General features: G+C 51.6%; 5 protein-coding genes and 1 non-coding gene across 6 annotated transcripts; all 6 read left to right on the top strand.

Moving 5' to 3' along the window:
• The first annotated feature begins 1,432 nt into the window (after positions 1-1,432).
• On the top strand, positions 1,433-3,396 carry BDP55DRAFT_653899 (uncharacterized protein). Its single transcript, XM_060574225.1, has 3 exons — positions 1,433-1,918; positions 1,988-2,395; positions 2,451-3,396. The coding sequence occupies exons 1-3, from the start codon at positions 1,801-1,803 to the stop codon at positions 3,032-3,034; spliced, it is 1,110 nt and encodes a 369-aa protein (XP_060432711.1). The 5' UTR covers positions 1,433-1,800; the 3' UTR covers positions 3,035-3,396.
• Positions 3,397-7,685: 4,289 nt separating this feature from the next.
• On the top strand, positions 7,686-9,144 carry BDP55DRAFT_691787 (concanavalin A-like lectin/glucanase domain-containing protein; the record flags this gene model as incomplete). The annotated part of the gene is made up of 3 exons (XM_060577027.1): positions 7,686-8,150; positions 8,221-8,919; positions 8,980-9,144. The coding sequence occupies 3 exons, from the start codon at positions 7,686-7,688 to the stop codon at positions 9,142-9,144; spliced, it is 1,329 nt and encodes a 442-aa protein (XP_060432710.1).
• Positions 9,145-9,650: 506 nt separating this feature from the next.
• On the top strand, positions 9,651-11,553 carry BDP55DRAFT_653897 (pyrimidine 5'-nucleotidase). Its single transcript, XM_060574224.1, has 4 exons — positions 9,651-10,288; positions 10,357-10,385; positions 10,457-10,918; positions 11,010-11,553. The coding sequence occupies exons 1-4, from the start codon at positions 10,080-10,082 to the stop codon at positions 11,189-11,191; spliced, it is 882 nt and encodes a 293-aa protein (XP_060432709.1). The 5' UTR covers positions 9,651-10,079; the 3' UTR covers positions 11,192-11,553.
• Positions 11,554-11,953: 400 nt separating this feature from the next.
• BDP55DRAFT_t102 lies at positions 11,954-12,063 on the top strand. The gene has a single exon. It is a non-coding gene; the product is annotated as a tRNA-Ser (tRNA).
• A 1,421-nt stretch (positions 12,064-13,484) lies between these two features.
• Positions 13,485-13,995, top strand: BDP55DRAFT_725847 (uncharacterized protein; the record flags this gene model as incomplete). The annotated part of the gene is made up of 2 exons (XM_060579057.1): positions 13,485-13,728; positions 13,802-13,995. 2 exons carry the CDS (start codon positions 13,485-13,487, stop codon positions 13,993-13,995), a joined length of 438 nt encoding a protein of 145 aa, XP_060432708.1.
• Positions 13,996-18,724: 4,729 nt separating this feature from the next.
• Positions 18,725-21,713, top strand: BDP55DRAFT_546552 (uncharacterized protein; the record flags this gene model as incomplete). Its single annotated transcript, XM_060568666.1, has 5 exons — positions 18,725-20,149; positions 20,217-20,551; positions 20,613-20,839; positions 20,963-21,309; positions 21,375-21,713. 5 exons carry the CDS (start codon positions 18,725-18,727, stop codon positions 21,711-21,713), a joined length of 2,673 nt encoding a protein of 890 aa, XP_060432707.1.
• Between the last annotated feature and the right edge of the window lie 1,032 nt (positions 21,714-22,745).

Genomic DNA, 22,745 nt, shown 5'->3' with positions numbered 1-22,745 from the left:
TTAAGTGGCATACGGGGATGCCGGTGGGAGAAGATAGATTGCTCCCCAGACTCACCAAGAACAGAGTTCACTATCGGTAGGGCTTCTCTGCTCGATGCACTGCACTCCAACCCTCTCTCCACGCTCTTTACTGGAGCCAAGTAGTCTTGGCTACATATCAAGCAAGTCGAGTCGAAGCTGATCTCCCGAACGTTGCTCGTCTTACCTATCAGTAACGCTGATCACCAAGGACCAAGCAAAATGAGGCTCAGCTGAACAAATTGTTCCCCCATCTTCTCGTCCGTCGGACTTGTCAGACTAGCTTGTGCGCCACGATCTGGGTTGGATCTGACGGATTGCCCGTCCCGTCGCGCGTCCGTGGCTCCTTTTGGGCTACAATGGCGACCTGCTTCGGCCGGTCTCCGAGCGTGAGTCTCAGAATGGGGGTAATACACCAGACGAGTTCCCACGTTCTCTGCTTCCTACCCGCGTCGGGAAGAGCCCACGCTTGCGCCTGTCAACGTCAAGGCCTCAGGAATGGGACGAAAGGGGGAGGGGAAGGGGGGTAAGGAGACGAAGAGAGAAAACAAGAGCGAGACTGGGAGACGCCAGAGACTGAAAGTGACGAGAGGAGAGTGAGAGAGCGTGAGAGCCGGCTTACCTCGCCCGTCTCGCCGCGGCACCGCTTCTGGCTGTCGTATGCGCGCTTTGGTGCCTTTGTGCTTGGCGTCTGTATCACCTCCTCGAGTCTGTGACCCCCTTTGAGCCGAGAAGAGATGGGACTATCCTGGGAAACAGACGAATGGGACAGCGCTGACCCCCGGGAGAGAACAGGGCCGTATGCGAAATCGTTGCTCAAAGCGTCCAGAGTTCAGTGAGCAAACCGCAACCTTTCAACTCTCGCCAGGCTTCCCGCCCTCCTCCATCGACCGTCGACTAGGAAGTCTGCAGTCCGCTGCCGTTGTCAGAATTGCTTACTAGGGAATCTCCTAATGCTCTGTGAAACACGCTCGCCTCTTCAGAACAGCGCCCCCCCCAGCGCGTAATCGTCCGACCTTTTTCTTTCCATCTGTCTCGGCCCTGCCAAACACGGCTAGTCGCCGTTTATGAAAACTAGTGGTTGACTCGCCGTCACTATGTCCGTCAATCGACAGGGATCCCGAGCCAAAACCCTCCTCCAGATCCACCGTCACTCAACATATGCCCCTAGGGCCCCATGTGAGCCTCCTCCAACCGCCTCGCTACCGGCCGCTTGACCAGGTCTCGAACCAACGCGAACTGCACCATGGTGCCCATTCTATTGCTGGCAGCTGCTCATACTGGTGGCCACTCACCTCCTCCTCAACCTCAAGTGAGGTCCTAACCTCCCCCAAGGTTCCATGGCTCGTCCCTCCCCCCCCCCCCCCCCCCTACCACACAGCACCACCACCACCCCCTTCAGGTCCCCAACCCTCCATCTGCCAAGGTACGTCGGGTTCAGGGTTAGGTCGCGACTCCGCCCAGCACCACAGCCTTGCGACAAGAGGTGTTGCAGATGATCTGAGCAGATCAGCGTACATCATGGGCTGGTCGACGTTTGGCAGTGTTTGCGTCGTTTCGGTCCTCGACCGCGAGCCTTCGTATAAGACGACCTTTTCACGGCGTCGTCTCGTGTTTAAGTTTCCTTCTCCCTTCTCTCTACCCACACATCATATCATCCTCCTCTGCGCCTACGCTCTTTCACCGGGCTTTTCTGTTTTTCCTTCTCTTCTTTTCACTTCTCCCTTCACTTCGTTCCTTTAATCGTGCTGGCACATTCCGACTTAGTCTCTGCGAGACAAGATGCTTTCTTTCACGGATATTGTAATCGGCTCGGCCTTCCTGGCCGTTGCTCATGGCCACGCTGCCATTCTCGGTGCTCAGGGAGACGCCGGCTCACCTGCTAGTGTCGGGTTCCTGGGTATGTTTTGCGCCGAGGAGGAACGAGCGGGAGGATATCACGATCTTCGATACTAACCTTGAAAATCAGTCGACCCGAACATCGCCCGTAACTGCACGACGATCAACCCTTGCCAGCAAGATGCTACGATTATTCGTGATGCCGAGATCAACTCCAACGTCGTCAACGAGTGCGGACGCACCGAGATTGCTGGCAACATCGACATTGGCGAGAACACCGAGAACGCCCTGGCAGCGAACCAGGTTACGCAGGTCAAGGCGGGCGGCGAGGTTACTGTCACCATCCACCAGGTTAACGCCGATGGCGCCGGCCCCTTCTCATGCGACTTGGACCAGACCAGCAACTCACTTGCCGGCACCGGCCAGATCCCCCTCGAGGTCACCAACAACGTTCCCGGCACCAACGGTTTCTCCCAGGCAAAGGCTCAGCAGTTCAACGTCACCGTCAAGATGCCTGCTGACATGAAGTGCACTGGAGGTTAGTAGCTGGGCAAACTTGACAACGCGTCATCAATACTAATATGAATGCACAGCCTCTACCGGAAACGTCTGCACTGTCCGCTGCCGTAACAACGCTGTCGCCGGTCCCTTCGGTGGCTGCTTCCCTGTCCAGCAGACCGATGTCACCCCTACTCAGAACACTCCCCAGAACATCCAGACCGGCGCCAAGTTGAAGGGTGTTCTCCAGCAGGTCCAACAGGATATTGTGGACTTCCCCGCCGCTGCTGCTGCCAACCAGAAGGACGGAACCCCCGAGCAGCTGGCCGCCGTTGACGCCGCCAACAAGGTTCTGGGCGCTCCCCCCGTCACTGTCAAGGAATTCCCCGTCGAGAACACCGGCCCCAGCCAGACCGGAGGCAACACCGCCGCTGCTCCCGCCGCGCCTGCTGCTGACCCCAACGCCGGTAATGCCAACGCTGGCAACGGCAACGCAAACGCTGGAAACAACGGCAACGCCGGCAATGCCGGAAACGCCGGCGGCAACGGACGTGCTCGCGGCAAGGGCCGGGCTGGCAAGCGTGGCAGAGCCGCCAAGCGTGAGGAGAACGGATCCCTTCGGTGGGCCAAGCGCTACGTCGTGCCCGGTGCCGACTTCCAGCCCGAGGTCATGCCATGAAGGGGATCTTCTGCTTAGAATGAGAAGTTTCAGCTTCATTTGCTGATGGTAGACGAGCGCTCTGAGCCGTTTCTTCCTTTTTCACGTGGTGGTCGTCAAATTGTGGTTTTTCCTCTTAATTCAAAGTCTCACTTACAAGTACATTCCTCTTTGTTGAGCGAGCGCACAGAGACACACAAAACCGCGGCGAATTCAAAACTTGGGAAGAAGGGCAAAAGCGGCAAACTTTACTTTGCTTTGCTTTGCGGAGACCTTGGAGAGCGGTTGCGAGTCTTTTTTTTACACCCAATACATCTTTTTTTACTCTTTACTTGTGTGTACACATTATAAAAAAATTTCATAGCCATGGTTTGATGTCTAACCGTCTGCTGTGCTCTTTTGCAATGACTGATGATAGTGAAAAATGAACAGTACCAGTAAGGTGGGGATGAGGACTTTGCCCAGCAAATTCGCCGAATTCCAACCACATACGGCAATGACGACGAATCCGAGACGCTCGCACAGAGGCTGGAATTCCTCTCCCGCATTCTCTCGGGTCCTTTCACCAATATGCAGTAGACCGGGGCCTGCCGCCGAGCTGTGCGTCCCAAAAAAGGACTTGACTTTGCGTTCCTGAAACCGAGTTGGTGGAGTTCCTAGAGTCTTTTTTGCCCTTCGCCCGGTGTTAAACAAACCATAGGCCGTTATTTCCCTCCCACCCATCAACCCGCCCACGTCGGCGTGTTCGAAGAGTCCCGTGCTGAAACGCACAGATGCTACGGATAGTAAGCGATGCAGGGCCGGCCGGATAAGGCCTCGCGCATGGTCGTACGATTGGGGGAACATGCAGTTTCTCAGTTGGGAATGCGAGGCGGCGATTCAATGCTACAAACATGTGGCAATCCCACCAGTGCTGATACAAGCAAGACAGGTCAGAAGGAACAAAGCGTTCAACTCCGGTTTCCTGGTTTTCCTATTTTTCCCTTTTGCAGAAAGATAAGAGAGAATCCCCAGACAAATGGTCCGCCACAAGGGGCGTTCCAAAGTGCGATGTAGGTATCCGCAATGTTTCGACCGGGGAGTTTAAGGGAGGGAAAGTCTGCGGCACCGTATTGCATAACATGAATTCTATCAACCCCTCTTGACCACCGACGGCCTATTACTATGTGCGTTGGTGTGGGTGATTGTTCTTGGCAGCGCATATTATCAGACTTTCCCTCCACAAGTGATTGATCTACGTGTGTATGCCAATGATTCCACTTGTGTGATTCGAGGGGCGACAGCGCTCCTCCTGCGACGTTTCTGCAAGGTTTGAGTATTGCAATATGCTAAGCCTTACAAGCGGGTTTAGATCTCTTGGCTTCAACTATGAGTCTAGACACCAACCTCAGGACCTACGTTAGCTGGCGGGGGAAAGCATGGAGATCCCCCTCTGTCAGTCCGGTCGGTGGATACTGGGAGGGACTGCCAAAGTTGAGCAGCCTCGAAACTCAGTCATCAATACCTTTAGAATTCCTTTACCGTCTTTGGTTGCATTAAAGTTTCCGTACCAAGTGTGGTGTATGGAATGACCCTTCTGCGTTTGGTGCACAGTTCACTGGTACCTTGCGTATGATCGAAAGTCAATCATAGTTTAAATGCATTCCTCAAAAGTATTGCAATCCACACTTGCTATCAACTGGAGAATTGGAACTCCCTGGGAAGATCACGTAGATTATTGTCGCTCTCGCATCGCAACAATAGGCTCGTTATTGCTGAATCCCATCAATGCAGAACGGAACACTTGCTTGCTGCTCGGAAATCGCTCGGCGTCTGTTCTCCCAGTCATCGTTTCAACCGTTTCGCCGACAGACTGGGGAAACCTGACAATCTGCAAAACTCTGTCCGCTCGTCCTCTCATCTAGTCCAATCGGCAGTGCGTCGAGAAGGGATGCACAGTAGATCCCAGTGAGATGAGAGAGTCAGTCACGCCTGTGTAGCACACCAACCTTTCTTGCCCGTTTGATTTGCTGAGCATGATTGCCTGTTCTGTTTCTGAACGTCAACCTTGGTCGGAGGGCTTGCACCACTACAGTGGATGGTGCAATCAAGAGTCGGGGGATTTCTGTGACGAAACAAACGGCCGATCTTAAGGTTGACTTTCAACTCGCAGCCTGACAAGTAACTGACAAAGAGGGATGTTTCGTCGGACAAACTTGCCCTACAGAATAGGTCTTTCCTCAGCTTGCGCTCGCCCCTTCAACTCTGAGAGCAGAGCTGAACAGTATATAAAGTCTCGGGCCTCAAGCTTCGTGGTGGCTACACTGCCTTCACCCCGCCAATAGTAAGTATCTGACTACCTCATAAGCTCAGAACGTTGCTGAAGTCACCCTCTGTCGACAAGGCTTAGCCTATCGTACCCGTGTTCCAACGCACTACTACAGCAGCATAGAACTCTTCGAGCAATCTATTTTGGATAAGCTTCATCTTCTTTGTTCATAGTTCCAACGGCGCGGCACCATCCGTGATCTAGAGTTGCTACTAGTTATCCACCTGAGTTATCGGCTCGACGGTAAGATAGCGTGGGACGAAGCTTAATGCTGCCCACTATCCGACTCACAGACGATATATCCAGAGACACTCCACCCTACGGCTTCACGTTCCGTCAGTGTATAGTTCCAAATTTCTAGCCTTGAGACGATGCGATATCCATGCCAAAATGGAACTACATCCGAACAGTTTTGCATTTCGGCTCCGAGAGTCCAAGTCGCTCGTAGAGAGGAGACCGAGCCTACAATCTCCGAGTCGGTTTCTCTCTTGAACCACGACATGAACGTTGACCTACCTGCATTACCAAGGCGAGGCCAAGCCGTCAGCTTCAGAGCCGCAAAGCTTCGATGACCACAGCAAAGGCAGGTGGAGGTAATTGCGGCTGATCATTAACAGTCCGAGAATGCGGTACGATACCCTCCGTGACACGCATCAATGACAATAGCGTTTTCGAGGCTCTCTGCATGCAATAGATTCCCGGGGCCTGGAATTTGGAAGAACCATGGGACTTTTGCAAGAGATAGAGATTTGAAATATGGGTATCTAGAGTAGCATTAACTACGTAATGAATCTGTACACCTCGACTGAGTAGCTCCGTACACGGGAGAAAACCAGGACCGCACTCGGCTGAGCGTCTCCGATAGGTGGACTGCTTTTCACGGTCCGTCGTTCCGTGCGATGCTCCGTAGGCCCACGGTCCCACTACCGGCAGCATCAAGCCGCGAAACAGGCATGACCTGACTAGGAAAAGGGGGTCAAAAAGTAAATTAGACTAAGGGGGAAAATTGAGGAATGGGATAAAGAGAACCCAACTCTGTTTCTTTTCAGACAAAGTGATTCCTCGGGCGCATTTACAAGCCTGAAGACACGGGTATGGTCACATTCGTGGTTGCCGTTGAATCTAAAAGTGGTGAGCCAAGACTCGAGGGCATTGCCAACTTTGACCGCATGTCGGCGGTTCAGCGCCCCACGTTGGATGACTGTGCAAGATAGTGGGCCGAGTTCCTAGTGAGAAAGATTGAGGCAAATACTATTTGCGGCCGAGCGGATGAAGCAAACTAGGAAGTCTTGCTGGTAAACTGGGGTCCTAAATCTTTTCTCCATGCTAGGTTGCTGAACAAGCAACTCTTTCTCGATAGCTTGCCTACCGTAGTCTAACTGAGACCAACGCTACCAGTGCCGCAAATAAGTTGATTGTTGGGGTAAGTTGACGCCGTCACACCCGCATCAGTAGCTTCGGTAATGCTCAGTAAATGCCGTGCCCTCCGGCTTGAGCAGGGAAGGCGGATATTACTTGTCCAATCGCATGGAGGCGCTTCTCCCAAACGGAGGGCGGTGGGAGATATTCCGCCCGGGTGCCCCTTGCATAGACCCCAACTTGGCTTCGCTTGACTTTGCGGAGAAGACACACGATGTCACCTCACGACGGGTTGCGGCAAACATGTGCTCTGCTCACTCGCTCATACAGCTCCCTACCCCAGCGTCACTGGCCCTTTCGACCTTGTGATAATTAATCAATATGTTGCAACCGGCTGCCACGAGAGAACCAAGAGAGCCAAGTTGCGCCCCTCCCCGATCAAGCTTCGCCCAGCGGGCTTGGTCTGCCTTGGTCTCTTCAAGTCTCCAAGAAATGGACTCTGACCACGTTCGTCCAATCCCACCTGCCCCGGGCCCTCAAGACAGACTTAGGCAAGGCGGGAAGACATCCGATCTTGCCTATCCAGGCCCACTAGACAATCATCAACTCTCCAATGGCCGATACATCCCGGGTTACTGTTCCTAATTGAATACATCACGACTCACTCCGAGCCGCTCGCAGGAGCTCCCAAGCCCCTGGACGGAAATTAAGCAGTTTGGAAGGAAGTGGGAAGAGAGGGGCTAAGCGCAACCATCTCATGATAGTTTAACCTTGAACGGGAGATCGAAACAGTATGTGAGAGTCTATATAATGTGTCCGAGGCCATCCGCTCAACATTTGGCTTTCGTCTCCTCATCCCAAGCCACTCGCGACATTCTTTTCCGGCACTCCCATTCATTCTTTTATGTTCAGACCCGTCTGATCATCTTCCCACACTCTTTTTTCCGATCGATTCTCCCATCCATTCTTTATCGACTTGACGTCCGAAGATATATCATCACCACCATGTTGACCAAGGTTTCTGCCCTCACGGCCCTCGTGGCCGCTGTTCGCGCGCAGCAGGTCTGCACGCTCAACGCGGAGACCAAGCCTGCACTCACCTGGTCCAACTGCGCGGCCGGCGGCGCCTGCACCACGGTCGACGGTTCCGTTACCGTCGATGCCAACTGGCGTTGGACTCACAAGACGGATGGCAGCACCAACTGCTACACCGGCAACAAGTGGGATACCTCTATCTGCTCCACCGGCGAGGACTGTGCCTCCAAGTGCTGCTTGGACGGAGCCGACTACTCCGGCACCTACGGCGCCACCACCACCGGCGATGCCCTCAACCTCAAGTTTGTCCAGCAGGGCCCTTACAGCAAGAACATTGGCTCTCGCATGTTCCTCATGGACGGGACCGATAAGTACCAAATGTTCAAGCTTCTAGGCCAAGAGTTCACCTTTGACGTCGATGTCTCCAACCTTGGTGTAAGTGAAGAGGCCTCAACTCTACCTAGGGAACAAGGAAGCAACAGCTTGACTAACACGGCGATCATAGTGCGGTCTGAACGGCGCCTTGTACTTCGTCTCCATGGACGCCGACGGTGGCATGTCCAAGTTCCCTACCAACAAGGCCGGTGCCTCCCACGGAACCGGCTACTGCGACAGCCAGTGCCCCCGCGACCTCAAGTTCATCGACGGCAAGGCCAACGTCGAGGGTTGGGTGCCCTCATCCAACGACGCCAATGCCGGCGTCGGAACCATGGGCTCGTGCTGCTCTGAGATGGACATCTGGGAAGCCAACTCCGTCTCCACCGCTTATACCCCTCACCCCTGCGAGACAGTCGGCCAGTTGAGCTGCAGCGGCGACGCCTGCGGAGGCACCTACAGCTCTACCCGCTACGCTGGCCAGTGCGACCCCGATGGATGCGACTTCAACAGTTACCGCCAGGGCAACACTACCTTCTACGGCAAGGGCTCCCAGTTCGCCATCGACACCTCCAAGAAGATCACCGTCGTCACGCAGTTCGTCGAGACTGGCGGCGCTCTGACCGACATCAAGCGCTTCTACGTCCAGGACGGCAAGGTCTTTGCCAACTCCAAGTCCGACGTTACCGGCGTTGAGGGCAACTCCATCACCACCGACTACTGCACCGCCCAGAAGAAGGCTTTCGGCGACGAGGATGTCTTTGCTCAGAAGGGTGGTCTTGCTCAGATGGGCAAGGCTCTCTCCGAGGGTATGGTTCTAGTCATGTCCGTCTGGGATGACCACCACTCCAACATGCTCTGGCTGGACTCCACCTACCCTACCAACGAGACCGGCCCTGGCACCGCTCGCGGCTCTTGCGGCACCGACTCTGGCGTTCCCGCCGATGTCGAGTCCCAGGCCCCCAACTCCAACGTCATCTTCTCCAACATCAAGGTTGGCCCCATCGGCTCTACCTTCAACAGTGCCGGAACTGCTGTAAGTACTACCGACTAGCTCTCTAGTGTGGCTGTTGCTAATTATACATCTTTAATAGTAAGTTGTTGACTGTTGATGTAAGCGGTCGTCGTTACTCCTACCGTAGCTTCATCTCTGGTGTTGTTGCGAGGTTGCACTAGGTGAATATTGGTCATGCGTTCTGCGATGAGCGTGGCATATATCCTTCTTTCGGTTGTACATGTTTTCTAGATATTTCAGTGTATATACATTTCGCGTGGCTCTGACCTTTGCAAACAAGTGCAAGGGAAGTCGGCTTACAAAAGTCTTAAGCTAAGCGTTTACCCTCCCACATACTTGCTGCCTATCTCTTTGGATACAAGTCTCGTGCATGCGGATCAACGAACCACGAAAGTAATCAAAGGAATTGTTACGAATTCCTTTCCCTCCGGGACCGGGGCTTGTATAGAGAACGTGTTGTAAGAGGTGCCCTGAAGACAAATCCAAGGATTCCATGCAAGGTCCCGGGCTGTGTTAACGCCGAATTGGCTACCATTCTCAAACTCCCATTTTCTACTCTATTCTGTAACTCTGATGCATTCATGTTCCCATACATGAGGTGTATTATATCGTGTCCAACAAACAGCTGGAGGCACGGGACAATGAGTCATAGATCTGACAAGTACCTGTGCTGAGCACAAGCATCCTACTGCGAAAGAGTCAAGAGCTCATACAAGATACAATCGCATCCTCGATATACAATTCGGAGAATTTTGACGGAAGTGTGCATTTGCGAATAAGACTTCAAGCTCATCTCAACCTATTTCCAGCGCTTTGCTCAGCACAATCGTGGAGGAACGAGTCAAGTTGGTAGTGTATCATGACACAAGACACCACAGTGGATCTCTAGCCTCCAATGACGGATTCACAGGGCAAATCCCTCCAAGACGCTAACCCCAAACAGTGTCCAAGTCTCTGTCGCAGGCCATTTATAGATGCTAAGTAGCTCCCGCGGCTCTGCAAGTGTTCCGGAACCCTTCATTATCTCACAATCTCAGTCGAGCGCGGGGTTTTCACATCCATCGCATCCATACTTTAAGCTTCGAATCGGACACATTTCAGCAACAGCCACAACTGACGAGAAGTTCATGATGGGCAATAAGATAGAAGAAAGCGCTACGACTCCTAAGCCGGTCTTCTTTTTGTAAGCTCAATAAATCATCAATTTGAGACGCTCACCAGATGGAAGCGTATTGACTCATCAGGAAATAGCGACATCGACAACTGTCTTTACTCTAGAAGTAAGCAAAATAACTCTTTTTATTCTCAAATATCATATTAATTCAAACGGACTCACTCACATTTTTCCTAGGCCACAAAATCCACGATCTCATGGCAAAGCTTATCGATCAATACTTCGTGACACACTTGTCGCTAGGGGAGGAGGAAGCCTCAAGATTGACCAGAGAATACTACAAGACATACGGCCTCGCTATCGAAGGCTTGGTCCGCCACCACCAAATAGACCCGCTAGACTTCAACGCAAAGGTGGATGACGCGTTACCTCTCGACGACATCCTCAAGCCCGATGCAGAGCTCCGAGCGCTGTTGGAGGATATCGACACCAGCAAGGTCAAACTCTGGCTCTTCACGAATGCCTACGTCAACCACGGAAAACGGGTCGTGCGACTCCTGGAAGTCGATGATCTATTTGATGGTTTGACGTACTGCGATTATGCCCAGTTCCCCTTCGTCTGCAAACCAGCCAAGGAAATGTTCCGCAGGGCCATGGAGCAGGCAGGAGTTGAAAATTCGGAAGACTGCTACTTTGTCGGTAAGCTCTTGACTATTGACCCCCTTCAATGGCACGGAGGCGCAGCCCTTCTGGCTTTTCTTAAGAGATGACTTGTACTGAAAACATGCAGATGATTCTTACGATAACTGCAAGAGCGCAAAAGAACTCGGGTGGATGGCCGCGCACCTTGTCGAGGGAGGGTTGCCCGTCCCCGAGACGCAGGCTTCCCAGTTTCAGATTCGACATCTTCGAGAGCTTCGTGACGTTTACCCCCAATTCTTCAAGTCCCGCATTTCAAAGAGCCAGGGCTAGACATAGAAGTATCTACTTACAACGCTTTACGAAACGGGCAAGTAGTAGACTAGAATCTACACATAGAACAAAGAGTAAAGCTTGAAATCCTCGACGACCAGTCGATGTTCCTGAACACAAAGGAATGCGCTCTGGAAACAGGTTGATCTTTTACGTCTAGAAATAAGGAACCTCATATGCCCTTACTGGTGTACATCAGTCTTTAGAAAACGGCAGTGCCTCATCTTCGGATAATCCGCAATATGATAAATCACAAGACGGAATGTCCTTGGATGCTGACGGCTCTGTTTAACGTAGCGTTGTGCAAGTACTCTTAGATTGAAACCCTTGTGTGACGTCTTGAAGATGTCTCGACAGTTTAGCAACTCACTGCTCTCAATTGCCAACCTGGGCGTTGAATTGATGGTTCCCAAGTGCGAATGTACCAAATTGTCAAACAACTCAGATGCATAGGTTGCTGACAGCGTTTAACACAATGTTCTTTTGCGGTCTGGACACAGTCTGGAATTACTTAAAATCGATACGTACCCGGAAATAGAACTTGGATTGTCCGAAGACTTCGTGTTTTTCGGTGCATGTTCAGCAGCTTTCGTATTGTGTGTAGATTGCATAAAGCCAACACTCACATTTATGCAGTCACTGTTGTACGGATACCCCTTGCATACCAGCAACCAGAGGGGCTTGTGGATCTCTCGTCGTTGTAGCCCCATGCACATCGCATTAACATCCACTTGACAGGCTCGAAAATTTAACAATAAGTTAGTCACCTTGCCAGAGTGGTTAATGGGCTGGCCTGCTAGTTCGGGATTTCTATCCTGGAGAGCTGATAGCCAGTGGCTTCGGTCGCGCAGGTTCGAATCCTGTGGGTGACGACATATATCTTTTGCGTTTTTGCGAAGGTATGATCCTTTTGTTTTCGTAATGTCAAATACACCTAAATGCAACAATGTTCTCGTTTTCTGACTCGTGGCGTGAGGTCTGTCAATAGGCTTGTTGCTGGGTCGAGCGGAATTGAAGATACGGATTTCACTTATTTGGACATGGACAACGTGTAACATCATCTCGATGAATGCAATATGGGTGAGGACAAGATGAATGAAGTCTGAGGCTCAATCAAATTCATTCAGGAAGACTCAATCGCGATCAACCTGCGTGAAGGCGTTGCTGTTTCCCACTGAAAGCAAGCGGGCACTGTCGGCAATTGGACCCTTAAAGTGGCGCATCTCTAGCTGGGTTCCCCGGCCCTCTTCCATAGCCTGTTGCCCGTTGCCCGTTGCCCGTGTTCTATTGCGCCATGCCTCCCGCCCACACTGTCCAAAGCGCTGACGTTCCTAGCCGGACCATCTGACGTGTTAGGGTGCTCGTTGGCGCTGAAACGTTACCGTGATGGACGTAAGGGAAGCTAAGTCCGGCGGTTTTGTTCGTTCTCGTGTGCTCCTCTATTTGGAGCGAGTTGAGCCGAAGAGAAGCAAACTACTGTGCTACCTTACGTGCTTACCTCGTGCCATCCACTGCATAGTGCCCTAAACGGACCAATGCCATTGCCTCTAGTACGGCTCATTGCAACTTGTAAGAGATATACGAGCCTTGGTCATCATTCAATTCATTGATGTTGTTTTTATTTATAAAGATCGACCAGATCAGCGTCGAGCACTTGGCCAAGGTTTGATTAGTGTCCTGCAGCTTCGCCCTGCGGCCCCCCTTTTCCCCCCAGTCATGGCATTCTCTCACCCAGAGTTTACCGGCACCCGACTCCTCCTCGCACTTTGAGGCAGAAGTAGCAACATGTTGGTCGCGGCGGCGACTACCAAGAATAGATCGAATAGGAAGAATTCTAGAGTGCTTTTGCTCACATCATGTTGGCACTGGCTCCAACTGCCCAGCCCGTTTACCCGTGCCATTGAGCATGCCCTAGAGGAGTAGCGTAGATGGCGACGCGAGCCGCAGCACTATCCGCTTGAGACGGAGCCGTGCATTCGCCTGGCACGGGTGACCCGGGGCGGGCCAACGATGTCATGCCCAGATGATTTTCGCCTACGGAGATATTCTCTGGGGGTCCTGACGTCGAATCATACGAAAATAGACATGGGAATACAGACGACAAGGGTCTCTCGTCATGTTCATTTGATGTTTATGATGAAAATACTTAAAAATATCAGACAAACCCCTCCTCAGCTGCATCGTTCCCTTCTTACTCCCACCAACCGCACTTCAAACAACCTCCAAGACTCGCAGCTACCCAACACTACCTAATAAACTAAGCTTAATACGATCATCTACAACCGCTCTCGAAATGCAGTTCCGCGCTTCCCTTGCTGCCGCCACCGGCCTCTTCGCCATGGCCAACGCCCGCATCTACGGCATCGCCTTCCCCGAGACCGTAAAGGCTGGCGACGAGGTCCAGGCCGTCATCGAGACCGAGAACTACATCCAGACGGTTGCGGACATCGCCATTGCATTCGGCATTGCCCCCGAAGCCTCTGCCTACCCCGGAACCCTCGGCCAGAATGTCCTGGGCTCGTTTTACCTCGGACCTGGTATGTCTTGGCGCAGCACCTTTCCCATTATTGTGTAATTGACGTCTAATAACCCGTCTTTCGTATGATACAGAAAAGTCCAACATCCTCGACAACATCACCGAGACGGTAACGATTCCTGCTGGTCTCGCAGCTGGCAAGTACGTTGTCTCTGCAGGCCTGTACAGCTTGTACGGCGCCTCTTCGTCCTCGACCCTTTCCAACTACAACGTCACCATTGTTGTTGGTGACGCGACTAGCGAGACCTTCGTTGGCAGCCAACAGTAAACGCGATTAATAACGGCCATGAAATCATCTTTTGCATATAAATGGCGTTGGATTATGATTTGCATTTTTCAGGCCTGCCATCTTGTTCTCCAAGGTCAAGCATATCTGATGTGAGCTAGGCTATGTATCGGTAGAAGTCTGACGTTAACACGGGCACTCAAAGGCCAAGGCCTTCATGGTCATGGCTATAAATATACTTGATACAATGTACATGTACCCTATGGGTGCTGAATACCACGTCTTCAAGCTCCGTTCTGCCTTCCTCGCAAACTAACATCCGGGGAGGGGGGTTGGAGTGGCTACCCGGAGCGTCGCTCTGAAGCCAGCCATGTAGCCGCTGTATCTCAACCCAGTGAATACCTTAGCTATGGTTCTTGACGCAGAACAGTTTCAACACATGATGTTCCAGCTATCAGACTATGATTCCTGCAGAACAATTGCGTCACCCTGACGCCAAGTATGCGGCCGCCTACAGCGCACGTTGATGATGGGCTCTATCCATCGTCTTGTCGATTCCTCAGAACTCATGAGAAATACTGGTCATCATGATGACATGGTCCGAGTTCCGGTATGCAACCTCGAGGCACTTGCACATTTACTTTATCAGGATCGTAAGCTGTATCGGTAATGGGATACCTGTGAAGTAGTTTTACAGTGTACTTCGATGTCTTCACATGTGATCATATGATCTGATGATCTCTAATCGCCTAGTCTCCCCCCCCACCCTCAAAAGACACGATACGGAGAGCTTGAGACTGGAGTACCTTTGAGGTAACAGCCCTTACCCATTCATCTCCTTCAAGTGAATTAACACACGTTTCGTAATACCGTTTTTGAAACTACTTGAGCAACTCGTAGCCACGATGATTGATCGCACCTCAGGATATCGACCACTCGCATGCATTTACTGCCGTCATTAGCGAAAAGGCTTTGCTACCTGGCTTAGGGTGCAATGCAGGGTTGTGTACGGAGTAGCTGTTTTTGTGAGGCTGATTTCGAGCAGATTCAAGTCATCACTCTCATTCAATATGAAATGAAGAGGGCCACATCTGAATCAGTGGGAAACCCTTCACCAAGGGCGCCTCGAGAAGTGAAGCGATTTTGATACTAAACCTCGCTTACTTCGAGTTTGTATCGCACGGGCACAGGTCTACCAACATTACATATATATGTACTACATGTATTTGTATATACCTATACCATATAACTAAGTTCTAAACATTAATATCGTCGACTCGTCTATGGGGGGCATTTGTGCTTGCTTGGCGGTTGTTGATTGTCTCTTTCAAAGCAAAGACAACGCAATCGTGGCGAGGTTAGATTATACCATGAAGCATCATCTACCAGCAGATGCCTACGAGCTAGAGACTGAATGCGAATTTCTTCCAGATGCCGTCCGTTTTTATATACCCATCTGGAACCCAGCAGCATAATGTATTCAGCTGAAATTCTTCCTCTACTTGCTCTGATGGTCGAATGGTTTGTCTTATGCGTCCAGTGTCCGGATTAATTTTAGGTCGCTAGGCAATTACTCGGTTCAGGAACTGTGACTGATGATTAGAATACGCACGTATCATTGAGGATTCCATCATCAAAGGGCATCAAGAGCTCCGCTGGTCCAGATCCTTTCATTTCCAAGTCAGCATGTCTCTCTAACATTTTCATCTTGTTGTGACTGCTATGGCTAAGATTACAAAGGCTCGCGCGTGTTGCCTCAAACGTTTCATTTTCCCGATGTGAATGCAAATCGACCAAGACACCGTGAAACACAACACAGATTCTGCGTTGTTGATTCAAGAAAGAACTTTATGACCTAGCTGCCCAGCCCATACTAATACCTGGCACACGCATGCTGTGCCATGATCCCGTAGCTTATGTCGGCCAGTCTTGTTTTTAGAACCCAAAGTTGAAGGGGTGGGCAACTAAGACCCGATTAAGAAAAATGTGGCTTATATTACATCTGCGATGGGCTCCAGACTTCGCCTCTACTAAAAGGTAAGGCGGAGTATTAGATGCCACGCTGACCCCAATCTGACTTAGATGACTTATCCGATCACGCAAGATAGTACTATTTCCTAGGAGCAACGAAGTCTACATGTATTTCTGTTAATCGGAGGCAAAGTGACGGGAGGCATGTTCTTAGTGAGCAGTCCTGCCAAGTATAACGGCTAAATAACATCGGAAGCATTGCGACTTTGGAGTGATTTCATTCAATGTTGACTTGCCATCCTGGGCTGGAGAGAGGACAAATAGCAAGAACTCTCATCTATTTTCTCCTCGTTGGCCGTGTCTTGTGGGAACTTGTACTCTTGGACTAACAGAAATACCTACATGTACCACCTTAGTATAGTATTTTACTTGGCAAGGTTAGTTGGGCTGAGTTACCGATATGAAATTCTGTTGTGGCATTTCATAGCGATTTCAAGACTTAAGGCAGCCTACGACAGTGGCGTCAACCTTAGTAAGGCTCGAGTGGAGACATTCCGCATTATGGGAATCAATCCATGTGTCTGAGCGAGCGCTGTGCTTCTTGCTGACTTTAGGGATAAATCTCCCGAGATGTCATCGCAATCCTTCCTTCGTCCTCGACAAACCCGTCACTTCTCACTTTCTAGATCGATCATAGACAGATGCTTATTCCTCTGCTCCGGCCACACAAGCGGCGGGAAGGTTACATTGGCATTCCTGGTCGCCGCTGTCACTTTACGGGAATTTTCACTTGGGCATGAAGACTGCACCCGAGCTCCATTTCCAAGTTCATTTCATTGGCCAGTCTTCCCACTTCCCGTGGCTGATTTTGCGCACGCCCCGATCAACTAAGTTGAGACGAACCCATCCCTACCGAGTAGCAAGTTTGTATGAGTCGGACCGAGGTCTGATCCCCGAAATCCAGGGACTGGGATAGGGCACATGTTGAAGAAGGAAATCTACACTTGACCGGATCCTGCTCCGTCAAGATTTCGTATCATCTTTTTGACTCTTGAGGTGACAAGAAGAAGGGGTTTCCAACTAGCCTGGAGAGGAAGCTAAGAAGCTTGGGCGCTGCGGGACGGAAGTGTTTGCCAGTCCGAATCCTTCACTAGCCAACAAACGATTCTTTAACGCTCGAGCCCCATCATCGTGTCGTCATGTAGCACTCGAAGGTCTGGCCGCAGGGCCACATCCATGTGTACAGGGTTACATCGCATCCTCCGCGTCACCAGTCATCTCACAGCGAATCTGGGAGAGAGAAAGAGAGGGCGCTCGGGCTCTCGCGGATGATTGAGATTGCAGCAGATATCGCGACAATCACCGCGGTAGGCAACTCTGGAGGTATAAATCACTGCTGATATTGATACGAGAGATGCCGAATGGCACGTCATTCCCGGCACCCGAGCAGAAATAACCGTCCCAGAGCGTTGTCTTGCGGAGTACGGAGTAAACATGCTTCATCTCTGCGCGGGTGGATCAAAACGTTGTCGTGCATCATCGTACCTACAAAGTCTCTTGGCGGACACTCTTATTGAGCCGGCTTGAAATGTTTGCGAGTTGGAGACCTAGACTAGATCGGCGATCCTACGTACGGTCGCAGCGATCATACTCTGGGATGTTTTGAAAGTAACAATCGCAACACAACCTTTGGCAAATCGCGAATCACGTAGATCTACATTGTCGATACTGTAACAATGCCAAGCGCCGTTGAATCTGGCGTGATCTGGTCACATTTATTGTTTGCTAGCAAGCCTAGCTTTCGTGTTGATAGCAGTTGGACCGGCCATGGATGATAGGTTTCCACCTCGGGTATCGGTGATCTCCTGATCCTTGTTCAACAACACGAGGTGATGTGCACGTCGACGCCCATCTCCGACGAACCCCACAATCTCCGGGTTCCTGACATGAAGGGACTCGACCGTTAAGTTGGGTTGTCAACATCGATGCCGTCCCGTTGGGCTGGGGAAGGAGGACGGATTCTAGGCCTCGAGAACAGTCTGATAATTAGCGCAAAGGGAGCACCGAACCCTGAGCATCAAACACAGCCTCGGATGGTGGGGATCCCACGTTCAGCAGGAGGTTTTTTTTTCTTCATGCAAAAACGTCTCGATGCTAGAGCAGCCAGGCTCGAAAATCGGGGACGGATCCAGGTTCCGGAGACAAATGTCACCCTGTTTTGCAAGCTACACCCGGCCAGATACATACCAAGTCGCGGTCCAAGCACAAAGCTAACGATGTACCTGGACCGTGGATTTCTTCTGCCCTGTCGTCCAATCTTGCGCTCAATTCAGCCAGTCGTAGCGGAACGCTATCACCAAGGCACCTCTGCCACAATAGTTCGAGGAGGGTGAAAACAGGTTTCAATGGGTCCAGCCCCTCTCTCCGTTGCGAGCATTCCCCTGCTTGACGCCAAGTGCCGGAAATGTGGTTTGGGACGAGACTTCTCGAGCGTGCATGGCAGGATGGAGATCTCAAAATCTTGCCGGGGCCTGGGGTGCGCGGGCTGGCTCTGTGGGAAGTTGGAGTTGGTTCAAGAAAACGCCAAACGCCCTCCTTGTGTCTCTCGCGGAAAGTCTTTTCTTTTTCCTCCTTTTCTGAAAACGTCCACTCACATGGGCGGAAGTTGAGACATTCGCGTGCCATCCCAACAAGCAAGACAAGGTTTTGCTCTCACACTCTTGCTAGCAAAGAAATCTTGTCCTCTTCTGTTTAGGCGACATTCTTGCTCTTGGGCCATAGAGCAGCCTTTCACTGAGCCATGGCGCCTGGCTATGACGTCGATGATGACGGCCCGCCTTACCTTCGCTCCGGGAATGGAAATGCTGCAAAGTCAATTCCCACAGGGCCCATCGACGACGAGCTCTTTACGCGGGTCCTGCCACGGGTAGACACCACGGCCATCGAGACGGCGCGCATTGCTATTGGTCAGGAGTCTGAAGATAGCGATGAAGACCACTCGCGACCTCAGTTCCGGCGGTCTCTTTCGGAGTCTAGTCTGATGTTAGGAGGAGCCGGAAATGACTCCGATGGACTCCGGGATACGGCCTTAGGAAGACAAGAAAGGAATGGGGCAACGGGGGCAAACGGGAAATCTCATTCAGCGAGAGAGAGTACGGAACTCAGTCGCCCTTCCCGTGCTCTGTCTCGGACAGATATCGTCTCCCGGGATTACTCACCACCACGGCGACTCTACACAAAGTCTGACAGGGACACCGTAGCTGTGCCTCCACGCCAGTCTTCTCGTCCCGATCGAGCTAGTATTGACAGCCCCGATCGAGTGCTCAAGCGACACGATTACAATACACCGCAGCGACCCCCGCGCGCTGAAGAAATCGAGGCCGCAAAGAGACTCTTGGCACAAGTCGCAGAAGACGAGGAACTCTCCCATCAGAGCATGGTGCGATCCCCCAGTGCTGTCCGCTCAGCAACACCTCCCCCGATAGGAGGTAGACGACCACACAGGATCATCTACGACGACTCCGAGGAAGAAGAGGACCATCATCAAGACCGCGCCGACGAGGAAGAGGAACCTGAATATCACGATTACCGCAATGAGACGCGAAATGGGCACCGAAGTATAGCAACAACCCCCGTCACTGCCATCCACATCCCGACGGAAGATTCCCGGCCGCCGCCGGCGCATCATCGCCAGAATCGCGGCCGACCGACCACCTCGAGAGCCTCATCGCGTCAATCATCACAGCCGCCCCCGCGATCGCGAGCTGCCGAAGCCCTCGCCGCACACAAGAGAGAGCTCAGGACGCCCGTGCTGGATCATCAACGCCTGTATCTGGATGCCGAACCCCCACCAATCAGCCAGAGACGTCCGCATCAGACTTCACGCACCAATCGCAGGCAGACGTACAATAAGCAGCAGTACTCCGACATGGAGGAGGAGGCTCTAGACTATAGCGTGAAGAACGGTCTCGGCAGCTCGGCTCTGACGCCAGATTACCGACCACCGACGGCGGCGCGAAGGGCAATGAGCGACGATTCGATTTCGATCTCGAGACAGTCGATCTCGAAGCAAAGCGTTACGAGCAATGGCTCGTCCAATCGAACTGTTGATTTCTTCGGACCTGGCATTTTCCAGGTTGTTTTGCATAATCCTACGACTGTACACCAATTGCTGAAGTTCAGCGAAGCTCGTTTCTGCGCAGAGAGTGTCGAGTTTCTCAAAAAGGTACACGTGGCTTATTCTGATGTGGCATCTTGAAGCATGATTGCTGACAGGAGTTTTCCCATCGCAGGTCGAGCAGTATCAAACAGTCCTCAATGACCTGGCTGGAATCATGACGAGCATACACAAGGACTTTCTTGCCGACGACTCGTCAAAGCAAATCAACGTCAATGGGGAATTGAGAAAGTCTGTCCACGGTGACATGAAGTCCCTGGTCACGAAGACCCTCCCGTCCATGGAAACATTGTTTACGGATCTTCAAGAGAGCGTTGAGCAAGATGTCTTCCTTGATATCTATCCTCGATTTGTGCGGTACCAGATGGCTCTAAGTGCAACGAGGGCGTTGGCTACCAATCGGCACAGCTATCAAGGACTCGGTGACTGCTTTTGCTTAACGAACCCTGGGTAACTCGACGCCTTCCCACGAACATCTTTGTTTTGTACGTTTGCTAATCCTTGAGTTAAGTCTAGCAGACAACCCGATCGTCTTTGCGTCGGATGGATTCATCAAGGTCACCGGCTACACCCGACCCGAGATCATTCCGCGAAACTGCAGATTCCTCCAGGGAGCGCATACTGATCGCGTTCCTGTTCGACGACTGAAGAACGCCATCGACGAGCGAAAGGAGTCCGTTGAACTCATCCTGAACTACAAGAAGAACGGAGACCCGTTCTGGAACTTGCTCTATGTCGGTAAGTAGACCCCGTCGAGACAGATCTCTCTCACAGCCTGGCGTCAAGCTACATGTACACGAACGAGACATGGGTATCCAATCCCACATGGCATACCAAGGCTAACCTTATCCCCTCACACAGCTCCGCTATACAATGAAGCCGGGAAACTAGCCTTCTTCATCGGCGGCCAGATCAATTGCTCAACCACAATCCACAGCAACGCGGACGTGATGAGAGTTTTATCTACATCTAACAATGACGACGTTCAAACCCAGGATGCTAAGGTGCCACCAGCACCGTTACATCGCGCTGGTTCCCAACCCTCGGCTCGAAAAGCATTCTTGAAAGCACTCGGAGTCAAGGTAAGCAACGACAATGCTCCAAACAACATCGCGGCCGATCCGGGCATGGAAAGCAAGTTGCTCCACAAGCTGGAAGGACGCGACTTGAGCGCCCAGATGAAGGAGTTTTACACTGCTTATTCGAAAGTGAGTCCCTCTCCCAAGCTTACGATCCATGGATTAAGGTAGTCTTGCTTACCACAACGTCTTAGTACCTAATTGTCAGCTACGACTCCTTCATAATCAAGTTCTACTCTGAAGGTGTCCTGGAAATGTTGCACCCCGCCAACAACACCGTCGGCCTCGTAGCAGGCCAAGAGGTCTTCCGCTTCCTCAAGCAGAACATGGTCAACCACCAGTCCGACTACAAGACGCGCGTGCGCAATGCTCTTCGAACTGGAGCGCCCATCAGCGTCGAGGTCCGTTTACAGACCCGGAGAAGTGCCTTGTTCCGCGGCGATGAGAGGTTCGTCACGCACTGGACGCCGTTGAAGGATGAGAAATCCCAGGTGCACTGGGCTGTTGTCACTTTGGCGCCCGCGATCGAGTAGTGGCTCTGCCGGTGGAAAAGCAGAAGAGACCTGGTGAAGTCGACATGGATGCATGTGCTCCTAAAAAGTCTAGATTGATTTTGTTGGCCTTATGAGTAAATACCCTTTCTCTAAACTAAGCATAGTAACTTTTTCGAATTGTGGCTGTTCGATCCATTTCATTATAGAATGCGTTTCGAAGCAAGTTGAGGCAACTGCCGGCTATGCTCCTCAACCCATGACTTAGTATGGCGACGAACCTCGCAGTGTCATTCTCCTTCTGAAGTCAAGCTGCAATATCAATTGGATTCGTGATGTTCAACTTAAACTACTAGTCGACACAGTCAAGTTGCTTAACGTTCCTTACGTGTTCGCCCGAAAAGAGCAAAGCAGGTCGATGCCGCGTTGGATCTATGGCATTTTGGCGGGAATCATGTCCTGCACGGGACTGCCATTGCGCTGATGGGGGGTGGGGGGCACGGGCAGATTGAGTTCAGCTCATTAATGACTTGGAGCTACCCGGGCATATGTGATTCCGAATTGAGTCTGTCTAGCTAGTATGAGAGCGAGCATTGTCTACAAGAGGGCAGTAAGATGTACATCAGTTAACCAGCGAGTTAAGAAGACACGTTTTCCTCGGGGCCCAAGATGACGCGAGTAGATTGTCAACCGTGCCGACTCCCTGAGGTCGTAGAGCCACGATATGCCTGATTTTCGGGAGTATTTAGGTACCTGTTTTCTGTGCTCGGTCAATGAACTTTGGCTGAGCACGCTCTATAAACTGATTGAAATGTCTCAGTCGAGAGCCATTCGAGGAATAAGGTATTTAACTATCTGTCGTTTGAAGGCATGGATAGATGTCGGGCTTCGCGTCCTATTTCGGGCCCGGACCTCGAGGCCGTTTTAAGCAGAACCATAAATATGGGATTGTAGTACGAGTCAGTATGACAACTGAACCAAATCTCGCAATGTAGGCAGTTAGCAAAGCCAAAATTGAGGTTTCATATAGTGCCAAGCCTTTGGCCGATAATTCGTGCGGTTGAATAGACGAGT

Source organism: Colletotrichum godetiae, assembly GCF_030913485.1.
Source record: "Colletotrichum godetiae strain CBS 193.32 chromosome Unknown BDP55scaffold_9, whole genome shotgun sequence".
NCBI lineage: Eukaryota > Fungi > Ascomycota > Sordariomycetes > Glomerellales > Glomerellaceae > Colletotrichum > Colletotrichum godetiae.
Note: the sequence above shows the minus strand (reverse complement) of the source record. Positions and strands in the feature narration are given on the sequence as shown.